Source organism: Tamandua tetradactyla, chromosome 1 (assembly GCF_023851605.1).
Source record: "Tamandua tetradactyla isolate mTamTet1 chromosome 1, mTamTet1.pri, whole genome shotgun sequence".
Classification (NCBI taxonomy): Eukaryota; Metazoa; Chordata; class Mammalia; order Pilosa; family Myrmecophagidae; genus Tamandua; species Tamandua tetradactyla.
This window is the reverse complement of record NC_135327.1, coordinates 194,668,721-194,692,663: the sequence shown is the minus strand read 5'-3', so window position 1 is coordinate 194,692,663 and position 23,943 is coordinate 194,668,721. Positions and strand designations below refer to the sequence as shown.

The window sequence follows — 23,943 nt, the reverse complement described above, 5'->3', positions numbered from 1 at the left end:
GCACCATGAAGCAGAGAGTCCACCAGCCAGCGACCTTTGGAGATGAAGAAGGAAAATGCCTCCCGGGGAGCTTCATGAAACAGGAAGCCAGGAGACAAAGCTAGCAGATGATGCCATATTCACCATGTGCTCTTCCAGCCAAGAGAGAAGCCTGACTGTTCACCATGTGCCATCTCACTTGAGAGAGAAACCCTGAACTTCATCGGCCTTCTTGAATCAAGGTATCTTTCCCTGGATGCCTTTGATTGGACATTTCTATAGACTTGTTTTAATTGGGACATTTTCTCGGCCTTAGAACTATAAACTTGCAACTCATTAAATTCTCCCTTTTAAAAGCCATTCCATTTCTGGTATATTGCATTCCAGCAGCTAGCAAACTAGAGCAGAGGACATTTAAAAAGTTACAAGTTTACAATTCTAAGGAAGTGAAAGTGTCCAAATTAATACACCAAGAAGAGGTACCTTCAACTTAAAAAAGGATGATGGGTCAGGAACACCTCTGTCAGCTGGGTGGTCATGTGGCTGACGTCTGCTGGTCCCTTTCTTCTGGGTTCCATGCTTTCAGCCTCTGTTCCTGTGAGGGTTCCTCAATTTGCTTCTCCAGGGCTGGCTTTCATCTCTTGGCTTCCCTGGGATCTCTCCAGGTTCTGACATGCTTAACATCTCATGGCAACATCTGCTGGGTCCCAAGCTTCTCCAAACATCCGTATCTCTGTTCTCCACATTTCTGTATCTGTGTCAGCTCTACTGTGAAGTCTTTGTCAGCCCTGAGGCTTCTGCCATTTTTCTAATATCTGTTGCTTCTGAGGTTTCTCCAAAATGTTTCCTCTTTTAAAGATTCCAGTAAACTAATTAAGACCTACCTGGAATGTGTGGATTCACATCTCCATCTAATCAAAAGTTCATAATTGGGTTTGTCACATCTCCATGGAGATAAACTAATCAGGTTTCCAACCTAAAATGCTGAATAGGGATTAAATGAGATGGCTGCTCCCACGAGTTTAGATCAGGCTTTTCTAGGGAACATAATACTTTTAAACCGGCACACCCTGTGATTGTAAAAACCTTGTGACTAACCTGCATTTGTGCTTATTTATCCAGTTTTCCAATTTTAGAATTTTGTAATCACTAAAGACAGCCCCAAGTATTTATTAATGAAGGGCCATGGGTCAGCCCCAAACCAACCCACCCCAATTTCAAAGTTATCTTGATAACTTAGACTGGATCTAACTAAAATGGGCCCACTGGACATGTGCAGTATCTTAGATTTTAACCTACAGGTCACCTATACCTCATTATAATACTAAAAATCATGCCCATCATCATGTTAAGGCTGCCATTGCTTACATACTCCCGTGACTAAGCATGTAATCAGTCTGTACTAATTCAATAATTAGATCACGTCTAATCACATCATCTTGCTTCAATGCTCATTATCCTAAAACCTGCCCATCCTTTAATTCTATAAAACTATCAGAATTTCTGCAGTTCAGGGAGATAGATTTTGGGATGATAGGCCATCTGTCTCCCGATACATCCCAAATAACAAACTTTTTACCTCTTTGAAACCTTGGTGTCTCAGGAATTGGTCCTCTGAGCACATCAGGGAAAAGAATCTACCATCTTTGTCTTGTAACAGTTTCACTCAACATAATGTCGTCAGGGTTCATGCATCATGAGTTCATTCTGTCTTATAGCTGCATAATATTCCATTGTGTGTATATACCGCAGTTTGATGGACACTTCAGCTTTTTTCATCTTTTGGCAATAATGAATAATACTGCTGTAAACATCAGTATGGAAATGTCTGCTTGTGTCCTTGCCTTCATTTCCTGAGAATATATGCCTAGTAGTGGGATTGCCAGATCATGTGGCAATTCTATACTTAGCATACTGAGAAACCTCCAAACTGCCTTCTAGAGCAGTTGCATCATTCAACATTCCCACCAACAGTGAATAAGTGTGCCTATTTCTCCACATCCTCTCCAGTATTTGTAGTTTTCTGTTTATGTTTTTTATATAATGAACATTCTAGTTGGTGTGAGATGATATCTCATTGTGGTTTTGTTTGGCATTTCCCTAATAACCAGTGAAGTTGAGCATTTTTCATGTTTTTGAGCCACTTGTATTTCCTTTTTGGAAAAGTGTCTGTCTGTGTTTCTTGTTCATTTTTAAAATCGGGTTGTTTGTCTTTTTGTTGTTGAGTTGTAGGATCTCTTTATATATTCTGGATATTAAACCATTTATATATTCTGGATATTAACCCCCATGGTATGAACAGATGAGTAAAAATATACAGATAAAAATAAATAAATAATAAGGGGGACAAAATAAATTGGGTAGATGGAAATACTAGTGGTCAATGAGAGGGAGGGGTAAGGAGTATGATAAGTATGAGTTTTATTCCCCTTTTTATTTTTTTTTTTCTGGAGTGATGCAAATGTTCTAAAAATTGATCATGGTGATGAATGCACAACTATGTGATGATATTGTGAGCCAATAATTGTCTACCACGTATGGAACATATGTGTGTGAAAATTCATCTGTAAAAATATTTTTAAAAAATTGACTGATATTGGATGGAAGGCAGATTTTAAAAGCCATGAACTAGGACAGTTAGAAGAAAAGATTTCCAAATTAAATGTGGAAAGTCCAACCTGGTTTCTCTTTGCAGCTTATAGTGAAATGCGACAGGAAAGACATAAGCTGAAACCTGAACTCTTAAGTACAAAGAAACTAGAAATTGATTGTCTGGAAAATTCTGGGCTTCCAGAAAGGGAGACCTCAGAGAATAATGCCCCACAGGAGGATTTAACCAAACATAGAACCAGTCAGTCACTTCAGAAAAAGCCAGGATTGGAGATGGATTTATCCAGGAAGGATATGTGGAAAAATAACTTTAAAAGGCAGAACCTTGGAAGCTATGTGTGAAGTCAAGAAACCTCAGGCCAGGAGAGTGGACCCATCCAAGTACTTGGAGATGGTGAGTTTGCCCCAGAGGCAGAGGGTGGGCCTTCCACCTTGCTGTTGGGAAGAGTTGTGCCCCATGCCTTGGAGAGGGTGGACCACATTCCTTGGGGATTGGGGATAGCCTGACTGCCACCACATTGTTCTTGAGGGGTTGAGCATGTGCCCCAGAGATGGGAGAGAGTCTGGATGTGGCCCTGATGCTTGGAGAGAGTGGAGCCAAGAAAAAGGTGGTCTCCCCAAAGTCCCCCAAGGTTGCATTTGGAGAGAGCCAGGCTGCTGCATAAGCCCTTAGAAAAGGTGGGACTTTTACTTTCCAAAGCCCCAAGGATAAATGACTCTCAGTCTTTGAAATCTAATGAAGTTTACCCTGCAGGTTTTCGGAACCATGTGGGTCCAGTGATCCCTGTGTTCCTTTCAATTCCCCCCTATGGAAACGGGAATATGTATCCTATGACTGTCCTTCCTTTGTATATTGGCAGCAGGTAACTTGTTCTGAGTTTTACAGGTCCAAAGCCAGAGGAGAATTTTGCCTTAGGAAAGAACATGCCTGTAACTGACTTTGATGAGATTTTATGCTGTTTCTAACTTTGTATTGTACTTGTATTGTTACTGAGATGGTTTAAGGCTTTCTGTTATTGTAATGGGATGAACGTATTTTGCGTTTGGAAAGAAAATGTCTTTTAAGAGTCCAAAGGATGGAACATGCCAGTTTGAATCTGTGGTGGACCCCAGAAAAAACAAGTTCTTTAATCCTCATTCAATATTGCTGGATGTGATTCAGTTGTTTCCATGGAGATGTGACCCACCCAATTTTGGGCAGAAAGTTTTGATTAGATGGTTTCCATAGAGATGTCTCCACTCATTCAAGTGGTTGCTTACTGGAGCCTTTTAAGAGGGAACCATTTATGATTTCTAATTGTTTCGTTAATTCTTTTTTTAATTAATAAAAAAAAAAAAAAAAAAAAAAAAAGAGGGAACCATTTTGGAAAAGGCTTTGGAGCACCAGAAATGACAGAGTCAACAGAACAGACAAAGCCCCAGGGAAGCCATTGAAAAAGACAGGAGAGAAAGCTAGTAGACATTGCCACATGCCTTTCCAGCTGAGAGAAAAATTCCAATCATCATCGGCCTTCTTGAACCAAGATATCTTTCCCTGGATTCCTTAATTTGGATATTTTTATAAACTTGCCTTAATTTGGACATTTTCATGGCCTTAAAACTGTAAACATGTAACTTAATAAAGTTTGCTTTTTAAAAGCTGCCCCATTTCTGGTATGTAACATTCTAGAAGCTTTCAAACTAGAATATGAACCCAAGATAAGTTCTTTGGCTCAGTCACTCAAACTTCCACCGAATGTATTGGCCCTGACATCCATGCATCCAGTATACACACAGGTCCACTCTGTTCCCTCTGTAACCGAGCTAGGAACCCACAATGGGAATGTAACCTGACTCCACCAGCGTTAGGGAGGTGTTGGAGAAGGGCCAGCAGTGGTGCCTGGAGCTTTCTTCTGTGGCTTTTGAGGCTGTATTTGATACCACACTTGCCCAGTTATTGCAGCCCTTTAATTGTTTTCCATAGTTTTGAGGAAGGGTACTCTCTCTAAGATTCCTGTGCTGCCTTTGCCTAAGGGGCCTTTGATTAATGATGCACTCAGAGCTGGCCTGTAATGATCTGAAGTAGCTGATCAAAAACAGTGATCTGAGATCAGGCCACACACTCCTGGAGTTTGGAGGACTAAAGTATTTATGTGCCACCCTGTGCTGGTTTGAATCTGTGGTGGACCCCAGAAAAGCCATGTCCTGGGAGCATTTTGATTGTTCCCATGGAGATGTGACCCACCCAACTGTGGGTGGTAACTTTTGATCAGATAGCTTCCATGGAGTTGTGACTCCATTCATTAATCCTTTAGAAGAGGAAACACTTTGGAGGGAGTCCCTTTTTGTAGAGCCATGAGAAAGCCAGCAGATACCACCATGTTCACCATGTGCCCTTCCAGCTTAGAGAGAAACATTGAATGTCATCAGCCTCCTTGAACCAAAGTATCTTCCCCTGGATGCCTTAGATTGGACATTTCTATAGGCTTAATTGGGACATTTTCTTGGCCTTAGAACTGTAAACTAGTAACTTATTAAATTTCCCTTTTTAAAAGCCATTCCATTTCTCGTATACTGCATTCTGGCAGCTGGCAAACTAGAACACACCCTGACACTAGCAAGCTGTACCAGGTCTGGAGTTCCAGTGCCCACTGCTGTCTACTTCGAGGCTAAGGGAGGGGGATTGGTAGCCGCTACATGCAGTGTGAAACTTGTAGGTCCTTTCAAACTTTATGAACGTCTTTCTACTGCTTCTCCTTCGATGCTGCATGGTATTCCACTAGACTTGGGAGTTTAAATATAGTTGATACAGACTGCTCCTGCCAGTTCAATGGTTGTTTTGGTGGAAAGGCTGATTCCTGGACCTTCCTACACCACCATTTCCCTACTTCCCTGCTGTGTATTCTTTTGCTTTAATAAATCTTGGCTCTGGGTACAACTTTATGCTGAGTCCTTTGAGTCATTCTGGTGAGCACTGAATGTGTGAGTGGTTATGGGACCCTGAAATAGCCAAATCCTTGTTTCAAGACTCATTTCTGAATTCATGCTCCTACTTCCTTTGAGAATTTCTCTCACTTTCTTCACATTTTAACCATGAATTTAAAAACATAGGATCCATATTTTATCAAGTATTTGGGGTATGTTTTCATGGGACAATTATTCGGAGTTAGTATCTCACCATATTGTTAGATTGTTTTATCTTTAAAAAACCAATTTCTAGACTTCAAGAAACTTCTCCCATTTCCTGGATTGCATGTGAATGGAAAAGGGGAGGAGCGTGGGTTGTATGAGGCCATTGCGACTGATGTAATATGACAATGGCAACCATAACTCTCACATGATCACAACTGACTTCTCATCAAATCTTGCCACTGTAAAACCTGGGGTCTCTCTATGGCTGTGTGCCAAAGAAAAAAATTGCAACTTAGTTTTCATCTCAATCATAATTTATTTCTAATATTTTATTAAGAAAATTCAGAAAGTGTGAAAATCTCCAATAATATTCATTTCATTAAATACAATGGAAAATGGTACATATGAAATATATTTCTCCTCATTCAATTCAGAGATGGCCTTTCAGAACTATTACAGAATGGTTTAAGTATGTACTCATGAATTACCAGTAACATCTCCCCATTAACAGTTCAGTTAAATCATCATGAATGAGGTAGTAAGGAGCTAGGACACTATATGAGACACTGGCAAAATAGTACTTTACACTAAAACCTAGAAAACACAACATAAGTAGCCAACAGTAATATAAAAGTATTCAGACCTTCCCATTTCCTTTACTACCAATTTTATGTCACTTCGGAACTTCCTATTTCTGGCATTGCATCTATCATATCACACATTCATCATCTATTTTTGAGAAATAATCTGGTGTAGCTCTTTCCTCAGAGACCCTAAAATATAGCAGACAAGTAGATGAGAGCAAGGAATGATATATTTATTTTACCAGTAATATTAAATATTCCTTCTTGCATGTATACACAACAGTTTGCACTTCCATTAATGGGTCAATGACCTAAACATTAGAGCTAATACCGTAAAACTTTTTGAAGAAAATGTAGGGAAATATCTTATAAATCTTGTGATAGGAAGTGGTTTCCTAGACCTTACACCCAAACAGAGAGCATTGAAAGAAGAAATAGATAAATGGGATCTGCTCAAAACTGAATACTTTGGGATGTCAAAGGACTTTGTGAAGAAAGTAAAATGGAAGCCTACACAATGGGAGACAATATTTGGAAACCACATATCAGATAAGATAACCACATATCCATAATATGTAAAGAGATCCTCCTACTCAATAGCAAAAAGACAATCAACCAATTAAAAAGTGGGAAAAAGACATGGACAGATGCTTTTCTAAAGAGTAAAGACAAATGGCTCAAAAACATATGAAAAGATGCTCAACCTCACTGGCTGTTAGGGAAACACAAATCAAAACTACAATGAGCTATCATCTCACACCTACTAGAATGGCCATTATAAAAACAAAAACAAAACAAAATAGAAAACTACAAGTGCTGGAGAGGATGTGGAGAAAGAGGCACATTTATTCATTGTTGGTACGAATGAAGAAAGGTGCAACTGCTCTGGAAGGCAGTTTGGCAGTACCTCAGGAAGCTAAGTATAGAATTACCATAGGATCCAGCAATTCAATTACTAGGTATATATTCAGAGGAACTGAGGGCGAGGACACAGACAGACATTTGCACACTGAAGTTTGTAGTGGCACTATTCATGATTACTGAGATACGGAAACAGCCCATGTCCATCAACAGAGGAGTGGATCATGCGTATGATGGAATATCACCCACCTGTAAGACAGAATAAATTTATTATGCATGCAACAATGTGGATGAACATTGAGAACGTTATGTTAAGTGAAATTGGGCAGAAACAAAAGAACAAAAACTGTATTGTCTCACTAATATGACTAACATTTATGAACAAGCTTTGAGAGTTAAAGTTGAGAACACAGGATGTTAGGAGATGAAAAAAAAGCAGGTAAAGATTGGACATTTGATGTAGAGGGAGTACAGAATGTTCAACAGGACTGATTGTAAAGATTCAGAAATGGATGATAAAATATTATCTGATGGTGGCACAATATTGTAAGTACACTGAATGAAGCTGAGTGTGAGTATGGTTGAGGGAGGAGGGTTGAGGTCATGTATAACACCAGAAGGAAAGTGCAAGATAAAGACTGGGACTGTACAACTTAGTGAAACTTAGAGTGGGCAATGATGGTGTTTAAATGTATAAATATAAGAATGTTTTTGCATGAGGGAGAACAAATGGATGTCAACATTGCAAAGTATTGAAAACAAGATGGTACACGGAAAAAAATACAATAATGCAAACTAGGTTCTATAGTTAACAGTTGCATTGTAATAGGTTCCATTAAATGTAACAAATGTAATATGCCAAAAATAAATGTCAATAAGATATGGGTATGGGATTCTTTGTTTTGTTGTTTCTCCTTTTTATTTATTTATTTATTTATTTGCATGGGCAGGCACCGGGAATCAAACCCGAGTCTCTGGCATAGCAGATGAGAAATCTGCCTGCTGGGCTACTGTGGTCTGCCCTCCTTTTTATTTTATTTTTAAATTTTTTTTACTTTTTTCTCTCCTTCTTTCTTTATGAAAGAAATGGGAAGGTCCTTATATAGATTGTGTTGGTGAAGGCATAACTGTGTGTTTATACAGGGAACCATTAATCATTTACTTAGGATGGTGTGGTTGTTAGATTCAGTTGTCAGCTTGGCCAGGTGTAGGCAGCTAGTTCTGTTGCTGTGGACATGAGCCAGTGGTACATGAACCTCATCTGTTGCTCATTACATCTGCAGTCAGCAAGGAAGCGTGCCTGCTGCAATGAATGATGTTTGACTTAATTGGCTGCTGCTTAAATGAGAGAGCGTGACGTAGCACAGCCCAAGCAGCTCAGCATACCTCATCTCAGCACTCGCAGCTCAGCCCAGGTCTTTGGAGATGCAGAAAGGAATCACCCCGGGGAAAGTTGTTGGAATCCAGAGGTCTGGAGAGAAGGCCAGCAGAGATCATCTTGTGCCTTCCCATGTAAGCAAGAACCTCAGATGAAAGTTAGCTGCCTTTCCTCTGAAGAATTAATGAAATAAATCCCCTTTTATTAAAAGCCAGTCTGGGGCGGGCCACGGTGGCTCAGCAGGTAAGAATGCTTGCCTGCCATGCCCAAGGACCTGGGTTCATTTCCTGGTGCCTGCCCATGTTAAAAAAAAAAAAGAAAAGCCAGTCTGTCTCTGGTGTGTTGCATTCCTGCAGCTAGCAAACTAGAACAGATGGATTTTATGGTATGTGAATGTATTAGTTAGGGTTCTCTAGAGAAACAGAATCAACAGGGAACACTTGCAAATATAAAATTTATGAAAGTGTCTCACGTGACCGTAGGAACGCAGAGTCCAAAATCCACAGGGCAGGCTGCGAAGCCGATGACTCCAATGGATGGCCTGGATGAACTCCACAGGAGAGGCTCACCAGCCAAAGCAGGAATGCAACCTGTCTCCTCTGAGTCCTCCTTAAAAGGCTTCCCATGATTGGATTTAGCATCACTAATTGCAGAAGACACTCCCCTTTGGCTGATTATAAATGGAATCAGCTGTGGATGTAGCTGACGTGATCATGACCTAATCCTATGAAATGTCCTCATTGCAACAGACAGGCCAGCGCTTGCCCAATCAGATGAACAGGTACCACAACTTGGCCAAGTTGACACCTGTCCCTAACCATGACAGTGAATAAAACTGTTTAAACATAAAGAGAAAGACACTAGTGCTGGAGAAAATGTGGAGAGGGAGAAGTACCTGTTCACTGTTGGTAGGGGAATGGAATGGTGCAGCCCCTCTGGAGGGCAGCGTGGTGGCTCCACAGGAGGCTAAGTATAGAGTGGCCATATGATCCTGCAACCCAGTTGTTAGATATATACTTGGAAGAACTGAAAGCAGGAACACAAATGGACATTCACACACTGGTGTTTATGGTGGCAGTATTCACAACTTGCAAAGGATAGAAGTGACCTGAGCGTACATTGACTGATGAACGGAGGGAGAACTGTGGTATATATACAACTGAGTGTTGAGCGACTGCAAGAAGGAATGAAGTTGTGAGGCATGCACCTATGTGAGTGAACATTGAGGGCATGGGCTGGAAATTGAACCTGGGTCTCCAGCATGGCAGGGGAGAAGTCTACCACTGAACTACGCTTGCACCCAGATATTGACTGTATTTTAAAACTTTGTCTTCTGTGTGAGACCGAAGGTAGAGGGGCTTATTTGATGCAAAATTAGTATTTTCGTCAGCACACTATCTAATTCAGTTGTGTGGTCAGTTTATTCAAACACCTATATTAAACGGTATCTTGAAAAGGGAGTGAGATCTTGTTGGTTCGTACAACTTAATGTATGCCCTGTTACATCCCAGAGTAATCTGGGCAGAAGATAAAAAAAAATTTGCCAAGTCCCCTTGAAGGACTGGGGGAAAATATGGAAATATTAAATTTCCCCACTTGGGGAAGACCTGATATTCTTGTAAGCAGTGGGGACTACCAATTTAATAGGCCAAGTCTGGGGTCTTGGCACTTGCCCTTATGAAATTTATTCCTGCAAAGGAGAACCTAAGCCTACTTATGATTGTGCCTAAGAGTCACCCCCAGAGAGCATCTTTTGCTGCTCAGATGTGGGTTCTTTCTCTAAGCCCAACTCTGCAGGTGAGCTCATTCTGCCCCCCCCCCCATAGAACATAACTCTCAGAGGTGTAAATCTGCCTGGCAATATGGGACATGACTCTCTGAGAATAGCCTGGCCCTGGCATGGTGGGATTGCAAATGCCTTTTTGACCAAAAGAGGAAGAGAAATGAAACAAAGTTTTAGTGGCTGAGAAATTTCAAATATAGCTGAGAGGTCATTCTGAAGGTTATTCTTGCACATTATATAGATATCCCTTTTCAGTTTTTGGTGTACTGGAGTAGCTAGAAGGAAATACCTGAAACTGTTGAACTATATTCCAGTAGCCTTGATTATTGAAGATGATTTTATAAATATATAGCTTTTTTGGTGTGACCGTGTGATTGTGAAAACCTTGTGACTGACACTTCCTTTATCAAGTGTATGGAAAGATGAGTATGAAAATAAGGATAAATAAATAAATAAAAGGGGGGATGAGGAATATAGGATGTTTTGGGTGTTCATTTTTATTTTTATTATTACTTTTATTTTTTTGTAGAAATGAATATGTTCAAAAATTGATTGTGATGATGAATGAATAAGTATATGATATTACTGTGAACCATTGATTATACACTTTATATGATTATATGGTATGTGAATATATAGTATATCTCAATAAAATTTCATTAAAAATTTAAAAACAATTTCTAAATGATTGAATCTTGGTGCTTTGTTATCTATTTTTTAAATTTCTCCAGTCCAAATAAAAAATCGAATTCTCACATTGTCGAGCATTATTCCTCTTAGATCTGCAAGGCAGGAAGTGAAGCTCAGAGCCTAGCTTCCTTTATCCTTGCTACCCAGGCATTTAGATCTATAGCCCAAGAACAGCCCCAAAGAAGGGCCAGCAACTAGATAGAAGGCTCAAGAGTCATGGGGGGAACATCTTAGGTTTGCTATTGGCTCATTCTCCACTATCTCCTCCAGCCAAGGGAAATTCCCTAGAATAACCAAGCAAGAAGCTAGGAGCAATAACACCAGTTTTTATTATCAAATTACTGCTGAAAAGGAGACACAGAGCAGGGCAGGATGGTGAAGGTGGTGAAGGTGAGCAAGAAATGGGCAAGAGCCACTATGCTGTTTGGGGGTAGCAAGACAGTGGGTTTGATTATGGGGAGGATATCTGGGGTTCTTGGAGAGTCTCTTTCCCTCTTTAATTCTCCTTCCAGGAACCAGATGCAGGGCTTCACAGTCCAGCAGGAGCTCCAGGCATGAGTATTCAGAAAGAAGCAGGGCTTGAGTCTACTTCCAACAGTTCGTTCCTATCTTTTTCCTAAGGGAGAAGACAGCCTTGATGGGGAGAGAGAAAGGAGAATTTCTCTCCACCAGGGAAGCCTAATTCTGGAGTGAGCCACATCCCAACATCAGTCTCATGGTAGCTGATGCAAAAAGTCCCCAAGGCCTAGCATGGATGTGGACTTCCCTGGCCTTCTGGGTTCTTTGGTATTAGGGCCACTAAATCTGTCATAGGGTCTTTCTGGTTGGGCCTCCGCTAGGATGGAAAGATTGGCATGATGCCACTTAGGCCCATCACTGTAATGGGCCTTCTTTCTATGCCCTAACCTTTCATTCTTGTTTCCTCTAGAAAGCCTTGCCACCCTCAAAACATGCAGACACACGGTTTAGGAACTTACCTTCTTAGGTAGGAAAATTCTCCAGCAATACAGACCCAGAGGGGTCAGAGATGCCATAAGTAGCACAATCCAGACACTCAAAAGCATGGCCTGAAGGCCTCTGTGTAGGTTCTGGGGACAAAGGATCAAAGCTGTAGGCACCAGAGTGGCTGCCACTATCTCTTCTTTGTCTTCCTTCTCCTCATTGACATGCAGTCAATAAACCTTCATCCCCAAACCTGTAGCTTCTGGGGGAGCTAAGAAAGGAGCCCTGCTTGGGGAGTCAATAAGTCTAGTGTACTGCCCACTGCCTGCTGCTGCCTCTTCCCCTTGATCACTTACCTGCAGCATGTTCATGTAGGAGAGACACAGCGTTAGCCTTCTGGCTTCTTCTGGACTCTTAGTGCTAGGGGGTGGGGTTGGCCAGCCCCCTGAGGAGTTACCACAGACATAGTCTCCACGATAGAAAGGGTTAAACCAATCACCCCCAAATGTAATGGCAGCAACAGCCGTGGAGAAAGCTGCCAGGACAAGTAGGATCCTCAGAAATCCCTGATAGAGAGAGGAGGTGGAGGTAAACCCTGGTGTATCCAGTCTCTCTTGGAGCCCAGCCTGGGGAAGAAAGGGCTAGGCTCCGCGGAGCTGATGTGTGATGCAGGCAGGAAGTTTGGGCAACCTCCAGCCTATAGGCTTGGTTCCTGCCTCACCCTTCTCTGGACTCACCCAGCACATGCCACCCCGTTTTTCATGAACAAAGGCCACAACTCCAGCTAGTACAGCCTAGGAAGAAATTAAAGCAAGGTCATGGTTAGCATAGGAAATGCAGTTCTCCTCAGTTACCTATTTCTATTTCCCTCTGTGACTTCTGCCAAGAGAGCTGATGGTCCTACAGGCCCTTCCCCGGCTTAGCTCTGGGTTTGGAGCTAAGCTTCATTGTCTATAGTAAGATAATCGGTGAGGGTGTTGTGGCATGGATAAAACTCCTGAGGCTGCAGGTCCTTCTGTTTTAGGGGGGTCTAAAAGTGCTTGTGGTCAAGGTCAAGCTTGAGTGTCCCCTTCTCTAAAACTTTTCTTTTTAAGCATACATGAAATTTCCAAGTACGGTGGGATTTGAGAAATGCACTGAGGTCAAATATAGCCGTGAGGAATCATGTTGTCGTAGGTTATTGAAGAAGCTCTAGGTACAGTCCGGAATGCATGAGGCTCTGTGCTGCTTCAGCACTGTCCTAGCAGTGCCCACCCATCCATTCAGCTGGGCTTCAAGAACAGGGGCTAATCCCTCCCTGTAGCAGATGGATGCAAATGCCGTGTTGCTGTTCTATAACTAATCTTGAGTGGTCGCAACTGGATGGATGAGCACGATTACATTTCACTCCCCTCTCAATACATATGTGTGCTCTGCTGGTCTTCTAAGAGTGTGGGTGTGTTTAAGGGTCCCTCAGTCCTACCACAACAGCCCACAAAGCTCCTCTATTGCAGATTATACACACCCATCTGTTCACAGTTATCACAATTGTTAAGTGACACCCACTGAATTCCCACAGCCTGCAGGACCTGCACAGGGCAATGGGAGAGTAAGGAGGAGATGGCGCTTCTTTGCAGAGCATTGAGTCTCTGACATGTCTGCCTCCCCAGGCTTCTGGATGGCAGAAGCCAGGTCCCTACATCCTCAATTGACATTTTCTGTTGAAGACGGGGAGAGGCAGTGACCAGGGAATTGGGAGAACTGCCTGTGTGACTTTGGACCTCACACTTCACTTCCTTCAGCCATGTACTCAACTGTAGAAACAGGATTGGGTCCAGATAATTTCAGTTCTTTCTGATTGCTAATATTCTAGGGTACAATGGTGATGGGTGATGAGGAGAATAATGCGGTGACAGCTCCCTAGAGAAGAGGGTGCCAGTGAACCATCCTTTCTGCCCAGCTCACCACAGCGCCTGTCCAGATGGCAGCTCCTGAGGCAAGCATACGGTTGTAGACGCTGATGTATAGGAGCCCTCCTAGGACCCCGCTAAGGAGTCCCAGCATTATTTGCACCACCTGAAAAACAAAGAACCTCGCTCCAGATTCCTTGGGTCCGGATTTGGCCCTCTGACCCCCATATCTCAGAGTAGCTTTGAGGTCTTGACCATTCCCGACAGGCAGTAATGGTTAAAACCAACAGAGAGAGAGACAGACAGACAAACAGAGCATCCAGGCCACCCTGAGCCTGGTTAAGGTGAGAGGACACGGGATTATACCATCTGGGGATTGAAAAGTTCGGTGGCTGCTTCATATCCCTTTAGCCTGCAGTCTGCCTTAGCCACAGATTTTACTGAGGGGCCAGCAAGTGAGAAACAACAGCAATAGGACAACAGAAGCAGAGCATCAAAGAACCTGACTTCTAGTAGGGAGGAAAAGCTAGTTCCCTGCCCTCACTACAGAGAGGTAGACAGAGAGTGTGTGGCCAGCCACAAGAGGGGGCCTCCCTGACCTGATATGTGGGAGCCTGGATGCCCGCCCGTCCCCCTGCACCCGTGGCCGCTGCGGAGGGCAGCCACACTCACCCAGGATGCTGCCAGCAGCCGACGACCTGCCGTCTGGTTGCGGGCGTCGCGGGGGCAGGCGCGCTGCGACAGCCGGGAGCACCCGCTCAGCAGGAGCTTGGCCAGAGCGGACTCTTGGTGGATGTGCACATCGATGCGGGTGGGCTCGGGGGCCGCGGGGGCCGCCTCACCGCCGTCCACTGTCCCCGTGTCAGTGGCCATCTGGTCTGTGAGCGATCAGAAGTTGGCAGAAACAACTGTGACATTTTTCAAATATTTCATTGGCGCTCGGGGGGACGGGCACCGTGTCTACTGTGGACGAGCAGTGGAGAAGCCAAGGCCCCGGACAGCCACCCCTATCCAGAAGAGAGCACCATCCCCGGCCGTGCTGTGGCCCCTGGCAGCCTCTGAGCCCGCTGGGAACCTGCCACCCACATCTTCCCACTCGTCTCCCTCCCACAGCCTCCCCGGTCTGGATCAAGCAAGTGCCCTGTATTCCTCACCTCCTCAGCCCTCTACTCCCCGACTGGGGTATGTGAGTATGACAGGCTGCTTGGGCCCTTTTCTCTCTCTCCTCCTCCTCGGGGAGTGTTTCAGGCAGGAGGGTGGAACCCCCAAGTCACGGCTGGGTTCCAGGGTCACACTTCAGCCTCTGAATACCTCCCTTTGCACCAAGGGTTACTCAGCACTGAACTGCCTGTTCAATACCCCCTCCCCAACCTGAAGTCCAGTAATGCAGGACTGAGTCATTGTAGAAATGGAGGCGAAAGGCTAGATTCTCTTGGCATCAAACACAGCCAAACACAGCCCACATCCTCTCCTGCCACTTCCCAGAGTCAGCCTCTATCCAGCAGCCCCTCCCTATACCAGGTCCTGAGGGAAGCGGAGGGCTGGGGAGGACTTTGAGGCAGGATGGGGGCTTTGGAGGACTGGTCCGGAGAATCCCGTGGGTTGGGGGTCTGGTGGCAAACGGGCCTCCTGGGAAAGGGGCCCACTGGGCTGTAGAGGGCCCTGCCTCACCTGTTCTCCTCTGGGACTTGGCTGCAGAATGTGGCGGAGCGAATTCAGAGCTGGGAGGAGCCTGAGCTGGCGCTGGGAACCCCAAGGGGAGGGAAAGAAACTTAGTGGAAACTCAGAAAAGGAAGGGTGGTGTGGGGTGGGTGGGGGTGGGTGGGGGGGCTGGATTTGCATGCGACTGCCAGGCAGACATCTGGGGCTGAGGGCCCTTCTGGGGCTTTCCAGCTGCTAGTGAATCAATCAGGAGTGAGGGAGAGGGTGGGCGGGCCTGGGATGGGTGATGGAGCCTGTGAACTCTGGAGAATTCTACGGGTCTATTTCTCCCTTTTTGGGGTGGGGTGGGGAGGATAAAACATGGACTATGCCGTGAAAAGAAAACAGAACCATCTGGGTAGGGATTTCTGAACAAGTATATCCTTGTGCTTTCGTGTGCAAGTCTGTGTGGTTGTTTCCTGACCAGGTGTGCGTGTGTATGTGTGTGTGTGTGTGTGTGCGCGCGCACGCGCTCACAAAGTTCCTTCGGTCTTCTCCAGTCACACTGATTATATTCTCAAGTCTGAAAATCCCCAGAAGGGCCCCTTAGCCTCAGATCAGATGTCTGCCGGGAAGTTGTGCTGAAGTCCAGTCGCCCCTCCCTCTAACCTTCCTTTTCTGGCTCTCCACCAAGGTCCTGTTGGGGTTCTCAGAGCCAGCTCAGGCTCCTCCCAACTCTCAGTCTGCTTTGCTGCACTCTGCTGCAGGGTCCGAGAAGAAAGCAGGTGAGGTGGGGCCCTTCACAGCCTGATGGGCCCCTTTCCCAGGAGACTGTTTTGTCAGAGAACACCTCTCCCTTGAGGAATCTCCAAGACTGTCTCTAAAGCCCCTCTCCCGCCTCTCAGGCTGCCAACCTTCCCCCCATACCTGGTTGCCCACAGGACTTGCTTGGGAGGGAGGAACTACTAGATGGAGGCTGTGACTCCGGAAACCTGGCTGGAAAGTGCCTGTCCCTGGGCGAGGCAGCTGGCCCTAAATCTCTATCCTCATCAATGCCTCACACTTTAATTCTGGATGGGGATAGGGGAAAAATCTTCAGCTGTTTGGTATTGAGGTCCTTTGAGGGTGAAGCCCTACTGTGGAGTGGCTGATGAGTTGGGGGCGCAGGAAATAGCCTGGCATGTAGCCACTCTGTCCCTCAGGTCCAGAGGCATGGGGAGGAGCTGGTCAGAGAAGAGTGTCCAGGGCAGCAAGGAAGAGCCCACAACTCAGCAGCAGGGCAGTTCACGGGAGGAGGGATTCTTACTGATGCTGGCCTCGTTCAGAGTTTCCGAGGTCATGATTAGAGAGAGCGCATGGGGCCTTGGAGTGGGGTGGGAGGAAGTGATGGTACCCAGGGGCCTTAGATACAGCAGGAGCCCAAGGAGCAACTCTCAGGGCTGCTAACTTCATCCTGACTCCTGGGCCTCCAAGAAAAGATCTGGCTGGAATATGGAGTTCAACTTCCTTTTGTGTGTCTGAATCTCTTGTTTACCTTGAAATTGTCAGGAACCTGTTCTTTCTAATTCAAAGGAGCTCCATCAGGTAGGTGAAAGAGCAGAACTGCTCTGAAAAGTAAGTAGACTACAAATTCAAAGACTTTAGAATTCCTACGGTTACTGGTGTTATTAGAATCACTATTAACAATATTCAACTTAAACAGTGATAATTAACTGGGATGCCCATTGGAATGCTCCTATGGAGAATTTTTTTGTTTGTTTGTTTTGGATCTAGGCATGTTCGTTCTAAAGTGTGTGTGGAAATGCAAACTAGCAACAATGGCTATGGAAATTCTGAAGGGAAAAAATAATATGAGAGTTTCATGAAATAGCCCAACTAGATATTAAATTCTATGCTCGTATTGTGGTATTGGTGCATGACTTATCAGACATACCAAGAGACAAAATATAAAGACTAGAATAGATCGCAGTTCCTATGGAAACTTATTGTTTGTTCAGGGGAGAATTTTAAGTTAGTAGGCGAAAGATGATTTATTCCACAAATAGTGTTGGGACAAGAGGGTAATCATCTGAAGCAAATAAAATTCAGGTCCACATTTCTCAACTTAAATAAATTCCAGATGGATCAACATTTAAATGTGAAAGAAAAGCATAAAACCACTTAGAAGGAAAAATGGGAGAATTATTTTCTAATTTTCAATTGAGAAAAGTCCTTTTTAAGAATGATATAAAACCCAGAAAGCTTTCTAAAAAAGATAGAAAAATAGGGTTATATAAAAATATAGTAAGCAAAGTAAAAAACAAATCACAAATTGTAAAGAAATGTTTGGAACCCAGATTACAGATGAAGTGCTAATTTTTCTAATACACTAGGAACCCCTATAAAGATCAAAACAAAATAAAAAGGGCATAAGATATGAATGGAGAGTTCACAAAAGAAAAAATAAAAATAGCTTTTAAAAGATGTTCAGCCTCATTCATATTAAGAACTACCCTGAAATAACTACAGAAAGCAGATCCATGCTTGCCTGGGACCAATGGTTGAGGGATTTGCTGGGCAGGGGCAAGATGGAATGTTTTGAAGCCCAGAAATATTCTGTATCTTGACTGCATTGGTGGTTTCACAGATGCATAAATTGTCAAAACTCATTGAAATATATTTTCTTGCATAAAAGTGATTTAAACCATAATAGAATATACTTTCCTCATATTAAATTGAAACAATTTTTTTTAAAAGTGTTTTAACACACTGTTGGCCGTGGTGAGGGCCAACAGATGCTTTTAGATTTTGCTTCTGCAGTGTAGATATTCCAACCTCTATGAGGGTAACTGGCAATATCTACTAAAATCACAAAGCTCCATTTCCATTATTGATGCACCAAGCCCACATTGTTTGTAATAAAAAACACTTTTGATATAAATGCCTGTCAATGGGGGACTTCGTAAATACATTATGATGCATTCATACCGTGGAATACTATGTGGTTATGCAAAACAGTGAGGAAGCTTTCTATGGACCAAGCCAGGATTATTGTCAAAACATATGGGGCGGAAAAGTGTACCGGCAGTATGTTTTTACACATTTTTCTATGCAAAAAAAAAAAAAAAGTCACTGGTAGAACAAATAAGAAACTGATGACATTGTTTCCATCCGTAAGACAATAATGTGGTTGGGAGAGGAGGAGGAGAAATGATGGTTTTAAATGCATATTCTTTGATATCTTTCGAATCTTGCAACAATGTTAAGGATTATGTGTGGGTGTGGTATATATGTGTGTATATACATATATATATATATGTACATGTGTGTATCTAAATCATGATTTAGTGTCTAAATCACTAAAATAATTAAATTTCCTTTCTTTTGTCCACCTAGACCCTAGACAAATTGTATCAGATTATTTTGGGGAGGGACCTACCCAAGCAGAGGTGATTCAGATTCACACCCCAGCTTGAGATCACTGTGGTCCCTGCACTGGGAGCACCTGAGAATCTTGTGGAGGAGACAGATTTCTCTCCCCTCACCCATGCCATGAACTCCTTTTTACCTTACCTTCTGTCTCCGAGATCCCAGACTTTACTTTTATGTCTGTTCTCCAGCACAGGCAGGATGACTGAAAGCACGGTGACTGTGAATGGAGTCCCAGTGGCCTCTGCATTCCCTCAGCCCGCCCACATCAATGTCCACATTCATCAGGAATCGGTTTTGACCCAACTTCTAAAAGCTGGGGGTTCCCTGAAGAAGCTTCTGTCTCGCACTCGGAATACTGCCTCTTCCAAAGCCAGGATAAACCATGACCAGCTGGCATTAGGGGTAAGAGTGGCTGGAGAGAGGGTTAGCGAGGTGACAAGGAGAGTGGAGGCTCTCCTTCAACAAGATGCAGAAAAGGCAAGTGGGCAGAACCCCATGAGGAAGGAAGGAGATCTCCTGGTTCATATCCATTTTTGTTCCAGAGAGTATTTTCTGGCTTATGTAGTATGTGAGACTGTGTGGTTGGGAAAACTTTGGAAATTTTCCCCCAGAAGTTTGAATGAGCTCCTTTGTTGAGGATCTTGAGTGACAAGATGAGGAGTCTGTCCTGGATCAGCTTTCACTGGCTAGAATCTGAGCAGGAACTTGGCCTTCAGGCTTCTTAGGAGGTGTTCAGATATAAAGCATTGAGGGGCTGTACCTGCGTGTTCACAACAGAAATGATGAGAAAAGAAAGGAGCCTCCACCTTTTGTGGGGTGGGAACTCCATGACTTGGGAATGAAAGAATTCGAGGTCTAAAGGAAGAGAGGAATCCAAGCAGATGCTGAGATTTGAAGCTTGGATAACCAGTGGAACAGAGCCATGGAAGTCAGGCTTTGGAAGTAAGAGTGGGGTGAGGCATTTGGATGTGATGAATCTGAGATGCTGGCAGGACTTGCTGGTGGTAAAGTCCAGGAGGCTGTGAGAGTTGGGTTCTCTAGGAAGCAGAGGCTGAGTTGAAGTTAGGTGGGCAAAGGGTTTGTTGGGGGAGTTACAATTATGAAATCAAAGGGAGGAAGTAGATTTAGGCAGCAGGAGCCATCAGACAGCAGTGCAGGCCAGACAAGGTCTCTGCCAGCTCAGTGGGGAGGTTCAAGGCAAAGATCGCATATTAGAGGAATTCCATGTTAGGTAGAGATTGCCCTTGTATTGCTGCCTTGCCCATCATTGGCAGGGGAGCGTCCCAAGATGTGTGCCTTCAGCTGAAAGATGAGGAGAACCCCAAAGGAGATAAAAAGTGTAAGCTGTCAGCGAATCTCACTTCATTTCAGCTTAGTGGTACATCTTTTTCTATGATTGCCACAGAAGGCCTCAGACTTATGTGTTGGATCTCAAGAAAGAGATTGGGACCAGAAGCTGAGGTCAGGCTGAAAGTTTGGATGAGATGGTGGGATTTCCAAGGAAGAATGAGGAAAAAATTTGGAATCACCAGATGGGATGAAAAAATGTGATAGTTAGGGAAAAGTACTGAAGAATAAACAGCCAGGTTTATTGGTGGGATGAGGGGAGAACAGGATAGTGTAGCTTCATGCATCTTAAGGGAACAGAACTTCTCAGAATCCAGAGCTGCAGAGATGTCAAGGTAGATGAAAAGGAGAGAAAAGCCACCTTTGTAGGAGCTGGGTAGTTGATCCTGGTAAAACTGGGCTCTTGGGAAGGGGTTTAATCTCTTATCTTGCAGGTGACCCAGTTATTGCTGGGGGTTGTGAGCTGTGCTCTTGGAGTGTTCCTCTACTTTGGGCCCTATATTGAGCTGCGAGGTTCGGGCTGTGCCTTCTGGGCAGGGGCTGTGGTGAGTAAGAAAAGGCCTGTGAGCAGAGAGGCTCAGTGGGAGGCAAGAGACCACGGGCAAAGAGAAAGTTCCTCTGGATGTGGGTCAGGGATTTGAGAAAGAAGTAAAAGATTGGAATCCAAAAGCCCTTTGTCCTGACGAAACTGCCTTATAAAGTGGGTAGAAACCTTTACACTCACCATTTTCCTTTTTAAAGTAAGGTTGGGAAGAATGGGGCAGTTGTAATTGGCGTCCTGCCCATATACTAGTTTTCATTGCTTATCCTATGGATCCTGCTTCAAATTGGCTTTTATTGGGAAGGATGATGAGAGATCATTTGAGGGAGAGTAAATTAGAGGGCTTTTTCTGGGGTCTTCTCTTTCCAGGCTATTGTGGCAGGAGTTGGGGCCATTGTCCACGAGAAGAACCAGGGCAAATTTTCAGTGAGTTTTGGGCATATTCTGCCCCCTAACTTGTCCATCTCCCCACTCCTATGTTTCAATCTTTCGGCTTCTATTTTTCTGTCTTCTACACCTAAACTCCAACGTCTTGTGGTTTTTCCTGGAAGGATGGGAAGGGTTTCCTGGGGTAGGATCTGGGGAGGCAGAGAAACTTTAAGGCTGGGCTCCCATGGCTGTGCCATCAGCAGAGGGAATCTGCATCTTGAACCTCTCTTCCTTCCAGTGCTGTGTATCAGGTCTGCTCACCCTGGCTGGCGTCGCCACTGCACTTGCTGCTGTTTTCCTCTGTGTGAACAGCTTAACCTGGCAGAGTGATGGTTTCTTCTACATTGACTCTGTGTGTGAGCGCCCCACACCTAGCACCGCAACTGAGTACAACTGGAGGCGGAGCATCAGTTATGATTCAGACTGGAGGGAGCTTGAATGCAGATCTTACATGCAAATGCTGATGGTGAGAATGAAGAGTCTAATCTTTCATGAACTCATTACAGCCCCCTTCATTCCCATGGACTTGGGGCACTGGAGAGCAGAGGTGTAGGCTCTTTGATCTTGGACCTAATCCCAGATCTTTGGTTCAGAAGGTTTTAACTTAAGCTCAAGACATTTGTCAAACCCTCATGACATGAAGTTTCCCTGAATCAAAGGGGATAAGAAGCAAAGAAGAAACAATTAAGAGAGGAGATCATGGACCATCCTTCTGTCTTTTCTGGTGTGGAGGTGTTCCTGTTATCTAATGCTGTGCAAAACAGCACCCCAAAACTTAGTGGCTGTCCATCAGAGCGCCTATAATGACTTCTCCATGTACCTTGGGTTTTTTCATAGCCTGGCAACTAAGTTCCAAAGGGGAACATTCCAATTATGAGCATTTCGAGAGGTAGGGAAAGGGAGATACCAGGCTATTGAAGGACTACCCCAGTAATGGCATAGCATCATTTGCACTCATATTTTATTGGTCAAAGCAGCCACAGGGCTCATTCAGTTTCAAGGTGGTGGACAAGTAGAATTCACCAAGATCACATTGCAGGCAAGAAAATAGGATGATAGATATAGCTGACCCCATCATTGCCTTGGTGATGAAGTGGTGGTAAGAGCAGAGTTGGAGGAGCAGACTCCTTATTGTATCTTTTTTCCTTCTTTTATCTCCAGAACTTATTCCTAGCGATCCGTGCACTGCTCCTGGCTGTCTGTGTCCTGCAGGTCATTGTGTCCTTGGCTTCCCTTGGAGTGGGTCTTCGAAGCTTGTGTGGCCAGGGCTCCCAGTCCCTGGTGAGTTCTCAGGGAGGCCTTGCTGGACAAGACTGGATCTGGTTGTTGAGGCTCTGGGAACAGGGAAGAATCCTGGGATAAGAACCCTGCTTATCAGAGGCCATGCTCTACTCTCCTCACCTTCTTTTGAATACTCAACTCTTCCCTTGACTGTCTGGGAAAATTAACCTCATCATTATGTCCTGGGTTAACGCAGTTCTACCCTATGTCTCCCTCTGCCCTCCTTTCATTCCCTCACTCTTTCTTCCTTCTGTCCTAGACGTTTGTATAGCTGCTCTTCCTTTTCACCTTTATGCTTGATCCCCCTTTTCTATCTTCTTTTCTTTCTCCTTCTTCTTGATTTTGAAGAAATCCATCCTTTTCCCCAGAACTGATTTTTCCCACTTTTCTTTTCAGGTTGAGGAAGGTTCTGAGAAGAAGCTTTTGGGGGAGAATTCAGAGCCACCCTCTCCCTCCAAGGAGAAGACCATGGTTAACATCAACCTGTGAGCTTCCGGAGACCCTACCTGGACCCTCTGCATTTCCTTGTCCAGAGAAATCCAGGGCCTGTGGAGAGTCCAAGGTCACTCTCCCCAGGACCCTTGAGTGGCACATTCCTCGCACAGTTCCCTTCCTACAAACACTGCCCAACCCTTCCTTCTTCCTTCTCTCCTCATCTTTCTTTTACCCACTCTTCCCGTTCCAGTGTCCTCAATGCAATAAACATATATAGTCTAATTTTTATCAAACCCAATTAAAGAGAAACAGCTGGACAAATAATCTTGCACAGGAAGGATGTGGTCTCCCTTTGTTTATACAGATCATGTGCTGGGGAAGGCTTTTATTTGTGTTAATATGCATGGAATTAAACAAGAGCTGATTCATCACATGAAACCAGGTCCTGGTGAGACTAAAATTAATTGTTCTTCCTTCTATCCCAGGCAATAACACTCTTTTTAAAATTCCTTCTGTTCAGTGTAAAGTGAACATAATTTACATGCTAAAAATCTCTCTACCCAATATGATTGCCTTTAAACATCTACATATTTAAAGCGTAGGTTTTAAAGAACTACACAAATTCATGGAACAAGTTTTTAAAAAAAAACTCTCTTTTTTTTAGTGTTGAGTCTCTCTTCATACATACATGGATATATACATACCTACTATGCTTTTCTTCTGTTGTAAATGATATGATCAATTTGTTTTTCACTTTTTTCCATTTGTCTATATAAATACAGATAGTAAATAGTTATATGCAAATATGTAAGTACAGGTAAAATATTTTAGAAAAACTTTATGAAGGGCAAGAAAGCCGATATAGTCTATAGAATTAAGAAGTGGTAGTGATTCTGAATTTTTTCTGATTCAATCATAATGAGAAGCCTTTTACTTCCACTGTGGCTTTAAGAAATCTCTATGAGGTAGATTTTATTACATAGCTCCACAGAGGAAGGACTAGTTTTGAAACCCAAGTAGACAGGCTCCAG

The 23,943-nt window shown here is 43.8% G+C and overlaps 2 protein-coding genes across 5 annotated transcripts; one reads left to right on the top strand and one right to left on the bottom strand.

Annotated features, from left to right (window-relative positions):
• Positions 1-11,302: 11,302 nt before the first annotated feature.
• On the bottom strand, positions 11,303-15,631 carry TMEM176A (transmembrane protein 176A). Of its 2 annotated transcripts, none has more exons than XM_077149617.1 (7): positions 15,499-15,631; positions 14,500-14,705; positions 13,883-13,993; positions 12,676-12,732; positions 12,295-12,504; positions 11,974-12,084; positions 11,303-11,612 (listed from the first exon to the last, which is right to left on the bottom strand). In XM_077149617.1, exons 2-7 carry the CDS (start codon positions 14,698-14,700, stop codon positions 11,559-11,561), a joined length of 744 nt encoding a protein of 247 aa, XP_077005732.1. In that variant the 5' UTR covers positions 14,701-14,705; positions 15,499-15,631; the 3' UTR covers positions 11,303-11,558. The 2 variants fall into 2 exon arrangements, with proteins under 2 accessions (XP_077005732.1, XP_077005740.1); XM_077149625.1 differs by lacking the exon at positions 15,499-15,631 and adding an exon at positions 14,982-15,262.
• Positions 15,632-16,112: 481 nt separating this feature from the next.
• On the top strand, positions 16,113-23,236 carry TMEM176B (transmembrane protein 176B). Of its 3 annotated transcripts, XM_077149597.1 has the most exons (8): positions 16,113-16,253; positions 17,017-17,052; positions 19,068-19,281; positions 20,661-20,771; positions 21,137-21,193; positions 21,435-21,662; positions 22,358-22,477; positions 22,874-23,236. In XM_077149597.1, the coding sequence occupies exons 3-8, from the start codon at positions 19,078-19,080 to the stop codon at positions 22,964-22,966; spliced, it is 813 nt and encodes a 270-aa protein (XP_077005712.1). In that variant the 5' UTR covers positions 16,113-16,253; positions 17,017-17,052; positions 19,068-19,077; the 3' UTR covers positions 22,967-23,236. The 3 variants fall into 3 exon arrangements, with proteins under 3 accessions (XP_077005712.1, XP_077005720.1, XP_077005701.1); XM_077149586.1 differs by lacking the exon at positions 17,017-17,052 and having other exon boundaries at positions 16,116-16,253; XM_077149605.1 differs by lacking the exons at positions 17,017-17,052; positions 21,435-21,662.
• The last annotated feature ends 707 nt before the right edge of the window (positions 23,237-23,943 follow it).